General features: G+C 39.2%; 1 protein-coding gene and 1 long non-coding RNA gene across 3 annotated transcripts in view; one reads left to right on the top strand and one right to left on the bottom strand.

The window, feature by feature from the left end:
- Positions 1-2,411: 2,411 nt before the first annotated feature.
- LOC118419645 (glutamate receptor 4-like) overlaps positions 2,412-11,367 on the top strand; it is a 29,587-nt gene continuing 20,631 nt past the window's right edge. For both annotated transcript variants that reach the window (XM_035826140.1, XM_035826138.1), the window contains exons 1-2: positions 2,412-2,922; positions 3,942-4,091. In XM_035826140.1, coding sequence (XP_035682033.1) covers positions 2,823-2,922; positions 3,942-4,091 — 250 coding nt within the window. In that variant the 5' untranslated portion in view covers positions 2,412-2,822. The remainder of the gene's footprint in view (positions 2,923-3,941; positions 4,092-11,367) is intronic.
- On the bottom strand, positions 5,829-6,970 carry LOC118419715. The gene is made up of 2 exons (XR_004831652.1): positions 6,384-6,970; positions 5,829-6,145 (listed from the first exon to the last, which is right to left on the bottom strand). It is a non-coding gene; the product is annotated as an uncharacterized LOC118419715 (long non-coding RNA).

Raw genomic sequence — 11,367 nt, 5'->3', positions numbered from 1 at the left:
ACGTGGACTAGATTTCCAGAATAAGTGGATGGTCAAAATCATTGCTGACAATATACAATTCCTTTTTTACCGATCGTCGTGACATTGCTTGTTGTTTTGTTACTATCAATTTTCTTCCAACAGTGACCGTTTTAAAGGTAGAATACGTACTTCTTCAACGATGTTCTTGTTTTGTGAATTTTTTAATAGATGTAACATTAAGAATAAACGCTACAATTATGGATGATTTATGTTCATTACAAAATTCATTGCCATGCATGACTAGTGATATTTTTGTTGGTGGTGCGGTTGCTGTTTTTGTATTGAATACCCGGTAAACCACCTCATGACGTATCACACCAGAGTTGTACCCAACAGTAAACTTACAAGTTGCATATCCGGACAGATTCATATTACTCACACCGGGAAGGACCCTTACTATTTTCGATACATGCCGTGGACTCTTTAACGTGCACGAGGTGTGACTCTCCTCAAACACGGGACCTACATCCAATGCCCTTTCCCAGGGACGTCCGTTAACGAAGCTAGGTACTCATTTTTTGCGGAAATTGGTGTAGAGTGCCTTTGCCTCGTAGGTGGCATGTCAAGGGATTTGAACCCAGGACGTCCGGGTTTTAGGCAACGCCCAAAATACTACACCAACACGACACCACCGTTGTCTATTTGAAGTGAAGATTTACCCTAATTTGAGTCAAGAGGCCCACTGCCCCAAAGGACAACCTTACAGCGAGTCAAGAAGTCCGCGCGCCCGAGGCAGTCTTATGCCTTTCTAGCAGTGTAAGGGGTGATACCATCAATACGACTGGAGCACGGTTAACGTAGTGTTATGGGGAAAAGGGGACATGAAATATAAGAACCCTGGTAGATTTCGTTTTAGACAACCATTTGATTCAGACAAACAGAGCAATCTGATTAAGAAATGCGTTGAAATACACGTTGATTTCTTCGAAAAGGGTGCTGAAAATACGCACTGAATTTGACGTTAAGGATATAACAGAGGTATAGTTTCATTTCGGTTACGCTCCATTGTTCCCACAACAAGGTTAGGGATGGGGTGTTGGAACATAGGGGTGTTGGGGTAAAGGGGTGTTGGAATATAGGGGTGTTGGAACATAGGGGTGTTGGGGTAAAGGGGTGTTGGAACATAGGGGTGTCGGAACATGGGGGTTGCCTCTTGCATAACTATTCTGAATCCCGGACACCTAAAATCCAATCACCCTAACATAGGGGTGTGGAAACATAGTGGTGAAGCCGATTTGACGCCATTTCTGTCATAGACTTTTATGCTTATGTCCTGACGTATATAGTGACCATTATCATTTTCATTTTGAAGGACTGATTCTAAAAAAAAGTTAATCTGTTTTTAAGGGTTCCAATGTTGTTGTTGTTTTCATGACAACAGTGCTATTGAGCAGTATTGATAATTTTGTTACCCTGTGTTAGCACACAAGGGGTGTCGGAATATAGGGCTGTCCTCGTAAAAATCGATTTCCGGTATATTTCCCTGTATGGTCGTGAATCCAACCTCCTCTTACATAAACTTGTCGTTCAAAGTAGTCCGCTGGAGGGCGCTGTGAGTACCTTAGACAGAGCCGATGGATTCCCTTATTCCATCAGACTAAGAGAAACGTCACCTGAATAAGGATGAGGATAAAACATGTCGTCATGCTTGCGTCCATACTAAAGACGGTTACATCCGGTGCCGCGGGAATGGGGTCCAACGGTAATATAAAACACAGGTTACATCCGGTGCCGCGGGAATGGGGTCCAACGGTGAATATAAAACACAGACGATATATTTGCTCGGTGTGGAAAATGTAATTCCAAATTCCACTGCGTTACATTTATTATGATTTCTTAACCACCTCCGCACCAAAAAGCTACATTACGGTAGGGTATATGCTTTACATATTACATATATTTTAGGCATCTAAGTGCCATTAGTCGCTAAATTGCATGGAAATATATTTAGTAATGCACATTGGGCGAAAAGCACCTATGTAAATATTTAGCTTTTCGCACTAAATGATGTATGTGTTTATCTTTTACGCATTAGTATGCATTATTTTCATTTGCCCGTATACATGGACTGCAAACTACAGAAAAGAACAGCCCAAAAATGGTTCATAATTATACCTTTCCTTTATATGCTCACGGCGTACATTTGGAACGTTTATAACAGTCATCATTACACGTCTAAATCACCCCTTTAGAAAATGGTACATTCCGTGTAATGACGCCAGCTTGCTTGCCTTTCCTTGCAGTATAAGATAGTCCTTCAACAAAGAGGATAGAAATTTATCAAATAAAATTATACTTTCCACCCACAGCAATGAAACAACGTCACCCATGTCTTGTCTACATGTAAATCTGATAATGTATACCCCCTCTTTTGTAAATGGTATGCGCCCGTTTGAAGTATGGCAGATTCATGATCTGAAGCCGTGGCTATATGCCCGGCTGGAGGGCCCATGTAAATGAACCTATCAGATCCTGCTATGTAATGGTGAATCCACGGCAGTGACAGCTCTTCATCATTATATCCAGATGCTGAAGCTGTACAGCCGACCGGCAAGAGCCACTGTGCCGTGAGAAGACTGATCTGTGCAGAAGACATCATGTAATATATCCACCCGCCAAGTCGCCATAAATCCACTACTGGGCGTCACCTGAAACCTGAGACAAGAAACCTGGAGACATCCCCACGGCGCGGACGTAGTGAGGTGGATCGATGGGAAGACCTGGACGTACAGGACAGGTGTAGTAGTGGTGGACTACACGTCAGGGGACGCACACGTCTGGCCCCCCGCCTCTACAGAGACATGGCACCGCTCAACCGGATGGCACGGACCCGGGTCTTTCTTTTCCTCATCATATGCACGCAGTATACACATGCAGCATTTCCTCAGAATGTCCCCATAGGTAGGTTAACGCCACGTTTTTATTTTCCTTATCGCTTATATGTCCCGTACGTTACATATTTAGGTTACAAGACGCAATGATGTGATGCACGCATATTCCCAAGATGGCGCCCCATACGATCACGCACTCACTGATTATCCAGTGTGTAAATGCAAGAAATTCTTGTCTTAATTCAGTGCAAAATATAGCATACTTTTAGTCATTTATAAAATATATAAAACTGCAATTCTACTACAATTGTCTTTTTTTCAAACACTGTAGAATATAAAATTAGTTCATTAAAGTAAATTCTTACTTGAATACGTTTAATGCATTCAAATACGTATATTTTGAATACACTCCTTGTAGTCGTAAATTTCATAGCAAGACGGAGGACTTTCAAATGTTTGTAGATTATTTGTAATGAGATTAAATTGTCCTTTGGGGATTAAGTGCTTCTAGAAATGAGAGAACTAATCGCATTGGGCGTCACTCAATTTCTGTATCCGCCTTTGTCTTAATGAGATGTCTATGATACTGAAACGGCGGTGGTAGTTAGCATAAAATTGTATCTTTGACTATTGTAAACATCTAGTACAAAAGCAACTTCAATGGAAAGCAATTCGGTTTCGAGTATAGGACTATGAGTAATATTTTAGCAAGACCTATCGGTGAATAAACACTTGCAATGTTGAATGAATTGAATATATAGAAAGCTAAGTGTAAATAGTAATTTGAGAGTCTTGTTCTAGGCAAAAATGGAAATACATAATCATTGTAAAATGACAACTCACTAGTAAATCCTTTTAAAGACGTTTACATGTCTTTATGTAATGTACACTTTTTGTTAATGTTCAATGGTCATGTTTGGTGTTGTAATTACTTAACTGGTAATTTGTAACCGTGGCTTTAAAGCAACACACGACTATGAGGGTGTCAGTATGTTTGTATCATTGAAGTGTTTCCCATGAATGTTTGCATAAAGCATTTCTCTTCTCACTTTAACGTCTATTCCTGCTTATTTTTTTTTTCATTTTTAGGAGCCATATTTTCCGACCAGTCCAGAGAAGAGACCACCGCCTTCCGAAACAGACTGGACATGTTAAACAAAGCCAAGGATGCCTCCTTCAAGATCGTCAGCGAACCAAAAATCGTCGACACGTCCAACAGCTTTAACATGGTGAATGCAGGTAAGAAAAGTCGTATTTCCTGTGTTTACAGAATTAGAGTGTTCTCGCGTTAGGGTTGGAAATTAAATAGGAAACCATGATGCTTCTTTTGGTTCTGTATCTGTATCTATATAGCCGGTATTGACGCCCTTTGGCGTAACACACCAGCTTCGCAGGCACGCGGCGCGACAGCAGCTGGTTATATTACACTGAATGACCGGTCACACCTAACGTTTGCACATGTATCTGCAAGCGTTCTTTAAAACTATCTAGATATGATGCCCCTATATCATGGTGATATGTATATGGTGATGAAAAATTCCACTCTACGATGGTTTTGGGAAAGTACGAATTTTGAACACAACAATCCTAGGTTGGTAACTCTGATACTTACAGGCATAACTGTTTTTTGTTCTACTAACGACATAAGCTCTAACTTGATGCATTGATGATACGTATACTTATGAAAAACATGTGCTTTTGTTTTTAATTTCTTTTCTTGCATCCGTGTATTACTAAAAAAACAATTGATTTTCCTTGAATAGTTTAATCTGGTTGGTAATTATAGATTGTTGGATTGTAAAGTTCTTTATTTCATTGCCCTGAATAAGATGACAGACGGTTCTTTAAAACTATGAGGCCCTGAATAAATACCTTTCTAATGCCACAGCTGAGTCTGTCCTCCACTAATAGCAATTACATACACAAAATTCGTATATTTACCACAAACCAATAGACATACCTTGTGTAGCAATGCTCAATATGTAAGGAAGGCAAAATGTGTCCATAAGTGATTTCTGATGGAAATTACACGCTGTGAAACAGAAACCACGGACCCTGGCATAATGATCCCCAGCGTCTGAAGGAGATGGACTAGAATGCAGCAAGCTTTACATGTGTTTATTGTGGAGTTAACTATAGTTTTGGCGTCAACATTTTATTACAATAGCGTGCTCCATACGTTCTTTGCAGATCATTGGGCCTTTTACCGATAGACCGCATGCTTTTAGTGCTGAAACTCCTTTGGATTAAATTTTATGTGGGATGTATTCATGGGCCTAATAAACAGCGTTGTAAAGCTACAGCCTCTGGCTATTTGTATTCGATAAATATACCAGGTACACTTGATGACAACGTAAAATGGAAGGCCAGTAAAAACGTTAAAGGTGAAGTACGTCGATGAAGGTTAGACATTCAGGTAATAAGATACGCCAAAAAGTAGCTACTCAAGCAACGGATATGGTTTTGGAAACGGCCAGACGTTTTACCTACTACACTACAAAAAATGAATTTTCTTATCTTTCTTGTTTTTTCTTGAACAAAGAAAACTAATCTTTCAGCAAGAATATCATTCTGTATACAAGAATCCCTGTTTTGAGAAAATTCAAGAAACCCATATTTTTCTTGTGCTAAGAATTTTTTTCTTATCGCTAATGGACCAAAACTTCTAGAATAGTTTTCTTGTGGTCAGAATCTGTTTCTAATACATGCATGCTGAAGAATGAATTTCTTACATCAAGAATGAATTCTTAATCTTGCATGAAGATTGAGGTTCTTGTATGAGGAATTACTTTCTGTCTCCAAGAGTGAATTTCTTATATGTAATACAAGAATCGCTTTCTTGCATGAAGATTGAGCTTTTTTGTGCCTGCAATGCCATTCTGTCTTCAAGACTAAATTTCTTGCAACTACAAACCTAGAATCAGTTTCTTACACTAAGATTAACATTCTTATATAAAGAGTACAAACAACTCAATGTTGACAGTTATGTCAATACATGATGGCAATCATATTTATTATCATCAATATGATTCATACAAGTTTTGTGGTGTTTTCCTCGATTACTAATTCCTTACCAAAGATTGCAAAAATCAACCATTTTGTAACTACGCTTGCTTATTGACATTTTTTCCTGATACAGTACCGTGCAGCCAACTATAACTAATTGTCCTTATCTGAAACCATTAGAGCTACAATGTTGCCGTTGCTGTAGTTATAATGAAGACTTCTTCTTGTTAAGGGCTTTTCCAAAGTTGAGATGGGAACATCCTCCTTGTACCAGCAGGTTTCTGAGCCTAGAACAACACACAAAGACCATGAATGATCATCAATTCTTATATCGCCCCCCTCCCCTTGTAAAGGCCAACATCTCTATACATTTCCTTCTTTACAAATATTATAGTCAATTCTTTGTATTCTGCAGAATTTCATGCACTCTACTTACATATTCTGTAATTACTGTTTGGTTTATGATAAACATCTACAGAAATAGTAGCTTTGGAAATCGTATTCCAAGTAAGATGGCTAACATACCTGCATGGGGGAGGGGGGCATCCGGCTTGGCCTTGGCTTCGGTAGCATTTTGAAACTCTAAAAAAGCTAGCCACGTTGTATGCAAGGTCCCACATGATGCAGAAAATCATCTTTACGAAACACATCATATTTTTTCCCTGTTAATGTAAGAACTAAAGGACATCTGAGGCAAAAAAACTACAGAGCTGGAGCACTGTGTCTTGCAACTGTGACTCCCAGTTCAAAATCGCAGCAAAGGATGATGGGAGTAATTTCCCATGATCCTTAGCAAAATGAAGAATCTTACTGCAAGAAAATATTTCTTAACTCTCGTATTGGGAAAACAAAAGAAAATCAATGCTAGCTCAAAATTATTTTTCATATCTTGATGCTCCAATTGTTTAAACGTAGTTGTCAAGAATATAAGGAGAAAATTATACTTTTATTGTTTTCATTAAATATTATTAAGAAAAACGAGAATCATCTTTCTTAAATTTTCTTGATGAGAAACATAATAACATTCAAGAATATTCTGCTAGTCATAGCTTGTTTCATAATTTCTTGTTTTTCTTATTAGTATTCAGTCAAGTGAGTTCTGAAAAATATGATAATATCTCCTTACATATCATCAAGAAAAACAAGAAACATTTTTTCTTAAACTTTATGGATAAAGAAACATTCAAGAACATTTAAGAATTTCATGCTAGTTATAAGTTGTTTTGCAATTTCTTGATTTTCTTTTTTTTCTTTTCTTTGTTGAACAGTATTTGCTCAAGAAACTGATTAAAAACTATTGCATTTTCTTAAGTTATAACATGAAAACCAAGAATTACGTTTCTCGGACATTCTACATTAAGACAACAAGAAAGTTCAAGAATGTTATTCTGGTAAAAACAAATCCTAAAGAAAAAACTGGTATAAGGCAAGAATAATAATCTTCAGGATAGATTCTGCAATATTTTCCATTTGAACAAACAAGAAGCAAATCTTGTGTAAAGACTGGAAAAGAAAGTTCTACTTTAATTTCTTGAACATTCTTGCTCAGTGATCATTATATTAGAAATATGTTCTTCAGTTAAGAAAAAACAAGAATAAAAATCTTTGTGTAGGAATTAGCATACAAAGGTTTTACAGGAGGTTTCTTGCTTTTCTCAACCTTTCTTTATACAAGAAACTTTTTCTCTCCGTAAGAAAAAAACAAGAAAACAAGAAAAATAAGAAAAAAGATTTTTTGTAGTGTATCCAGTAGTTTTCGTCAGTAACACTAAAGAGATCTTCTTGAAGATTCTTTGTATATCCTTGCTGTAAATTGATATGTAAAAGAGATCTAGCTAATGGTAAAATCATGCCCGTAGCCAGGGGGGGGGTTCGGGGGGTTCGGAAGAACCCCCCCACATGCTCAAAGGTCCGCTTTTTCACACTCAAAGGTCCACTTTTTCATGCTCAAAGGTCCACTTTTTCATGTCCAAGATTTTTTTCAAAGGCATGACTGATTTGCATTATTCACCAATAGACATTTCATTCAATCCTAGTGAGTCTATCAGCAAAATTTGCCCCCAGAAAGTGCAGGAAATGGCTTTTCAGAGGGTCCAGATTTCAAAATTTCCCCGGACCACCATTGCAACGCCTCCCGCCTTTGGTATCGGACATGGTGAAAATATGTCGGGGGAGTCGGCCTCAAAGACTTATGCCAAAAACCTTGTGTATTTTAAGAGAAATTCCATTAAACTTAGCAAGGGAATTTTGCCCGTCAAAATGCAGGAAATGGCGTTTCAGAGGGTTAAGATTTCAATTTTTCCCGGGGGAGCATGCCCCCGGACCCCCCTAGGCAGCTCACGCCTTCGGCGTGAGTCTCGCGCCTGCGGCGCTCGATGGTCCCACAAGTACTAAAAAGAACCCCCCCAACCAAAATCCTAGCTACGGGCATGGGTAAAATGGATTGAATATATTTATTTGAGAAAGGGAAGAGTGTTCTCAAACCAGTTTAGCTCACTGAAGACCTATTCTTTCATTCGTCATAGCAGAGAAGACAGGCGCTATGTACAGTATTTATAGGTTCATTGTATGTGGACAATTTACATACCTCTCCGAGACGAGCACCTGAACAAAGTGTTCACATATTAGGCCGTGTTGATTTGATTAAATAAATTACATACCCAAACGCATGAATTTTTGGTTGTTTCCAAAAATAGAATAAAACTTTTTAAACCATACGGTAAATCGTACAAAGCAGCTTAAAAATAAGCAAATATATGATCATATATGCCTTGGGTTGTATAAGTAAAAAATAGAACCAACATGGCATTACGTATATTTAGCATCCGTCTTCAAACTGGGCTGCGATTTTCAACGTTGAATAGGTTCTCTTGTGCCTGGAAAGGGAGTTTGCCGTGGAAGGGATGTTGCTGTGGAACGGGGCGAAACTCGCTCTCACGTTAAACTCCCTTCCACAGCAAACTCCCTTCCTCGCCAAACTCTCTTTTACGGCACAAGAGAACCTAGCCAACGTTGAAAATCGCGAACCAACGCCCCCCTCCCCAAATAAAAACCAGCCCCGTTCGAAGACTGCAACGGAGGCTAACGTATATTCAGCTTTTGTTGTCGTATTCCCAACAGATATAGTTCTGCTTGTCCCGGCGGAGGTTTGTAAACGTGGCGGCAATGCGATGGAGGTCGATGATTAACCCACCTAATAAATCACATGTCAGGGCACTTTAACTTCTTCAGTGGTAATCGTTATCAAGATAATCGGCATCCGTGCATAATATATAAATGCACTGCCCCCAGGACCTTTATTATCTCTGTATTATCCGTATCCATCCGTCAATGCCAATATAGAGTTAACAGATTGGGCGGAGTTAACATTGTTTCGCAAGGGCACCTTTGGACGGGCCACGCTTCGTTCCGGTCCCCGTTGAATGCATAGATTTCCATACCAGAGTTAACAGATTGGGCGGAGTTAACATTGTTTGACAAGGCAAGGGCAAGGGCATTTTGGGACGGGCCACGCTTCGCTCTTGTCCCCAGTGGGAATGCATAGATTTCCATAGCAGAGTTAACAGATTGGGCGGAGTTAACATTGTTTGGCAAGGCAAGGGCATTTTGGGACGGGCCACGCTTCGTTCTGATCCCAGTGGGAATGCATAAATTTCCATAGAAGAGTTAACAGATTGGGCGGAGTTAACGTTGTTTCGCAAGGGCACCTTTTGACGGGCCACGCTTCGTTCTTGTCCCCAGTGGGAATACATAGATTTCCATAGCCGTAGTTGATAGAGCTGTCATCTGCAGCAGCCTAACAAAAACTACTAGACAGCATCGCCCACGCACGATGCATACACATGGCCCCTCTATATGTCAATGCGTCTGACCCTGGGATTTACTCAGATTTTTTTTGCTTGACCTCCGACCTCTCCGATTTTAAGTTAATGTTATCAAGTTTTCTGCTAATTCAAATAGACATTTTATTGTATAAATAGGAACACTGTTGATTTATTTTATTTTACTTGACGTATGTCCATCACTGATTTTCATTTCACCCTATGTTTGCTTTCTATTGGGTGGAAGTTACAATTTGTTGTATATTTCTGTTTTATATTTTGTATTGTTTTAATATAGGTTCCAGGAAAAATTATCACTAATGGAGATAATAATAAACCAAACCAAACCTATTTGTAAAGATTATTTGTCGAAAGTTTTTCTGTTGTATATTGTTCCACTAGAAGAAAGTAGTTTTGTTTTTGCAGTGCTAGACGAATAGCAAGTCTGGCCCCATGAGGGCATGCTCTCTGAAGGATTATGTTCAATTTCACCTCGGTGCCAGCAACAGAAACCCCATTTACACAGGCCCGTAGTACGCTGAGGCATACATTCGTCAAACAATACACCCCATCAACAACACGGACATGTACGTAATGTCCTTTTACTACACATATAAACATTCTCGTCAGCTAGTTTTGCTGCATAATGGGAACAGCTTTCTCAATGTACGTGGATAAAAGTAACATATATAACGAATTAGAAAACAAACTCGAAAATCGATAAATGTGAAGGGAAATGTAGGCTGACATAATGTTCCTGGGGGTTGACGGTGAATTGGGTGGCGGAGGGATAATGTAATTATTTGATGCCACGATGGATAAGAAAGTAGGTCATGCTGGTATGGTTTCTCGACGTTCAAATATATCATGTCAGCAGTCAGTGGACATGTCACGGGCGGTAGAGTGGCAAACAAATGCCGGCTGGGCCCAGCTGGCGGAGCGGTAATTTGCCCTGATTGTTAGACCTGTAAGGATGTTAGGTCGACCGATCCGATTATGTGGATGACATACGCGTCCGCATTCATTTTCGGCCATTTTCGAAAAAAGAGAGATTGCAAACGTACTATAAATCTTACAAACTGCAACATGAACATATTTAGTAACAGAATAAAAGCAAAATGATACTGTTCTACTACTATCGTGAAAAAAGTACGGTATTTGTCGCGGATTTACTCCTTTTGCATTGGACATTTTGTATTGCCCTTTGTGGTTTGTGAATTGACCAACCTTCCTTTGCTTTCACCATTTTCATATCTGCTGAAACAACATTGTGTCAAAGGTCTCAACACCTTAGCGTGAAGCCGTCATTTTTTTCCTTGCTGTCTGAGATACAGTAGAAGCCAGTTGATTGCAAATCAGTCAAATGCACGGAATCCCCAAATCCCAAACCGGCTCCGATTCACTCCATTGGTACTGACTTTGCTTATATATCATTTGCACGACATAAAGTCACCATTGCCGGATAACTGCATGAAAATTTACCAAACATCGTGGACAAATTGACTAAAATGCATTCTGAAATGCGGCACTGGCGGTACACATAGCCAATAGCTGCCTGCGTACGTAAGTGCAATACTGTCAATTTCCTTCTAGTAGGACGGTTTGTTAAACTACATTTCATTTGTCAATGTTCACATTACAGTTACGAAAGAAACAAACTTTTCCTTAAAATCAGTAAAACTTACCCA

Source organism: Branchiostoma floridae, chromosome 7, assembly GCF_000003815.2.
Source record: "Branchiostoma floridae strain S238N-H82 chromosome 7, Bfl_VNyyK, whole genome shotgun sequence".
Taxonomy (NCBI): Eukaryota; Metazoa; Chordata; class Leptocardii; order Amphioxiformes; family Branchiostomatidae; genus Branchiostoma; species Branchiostoma floridae.
Note: the sequence above shows the minus strand (reverse complement) of the source record. Positions and strands in the feature narration are given on the sequence as shown.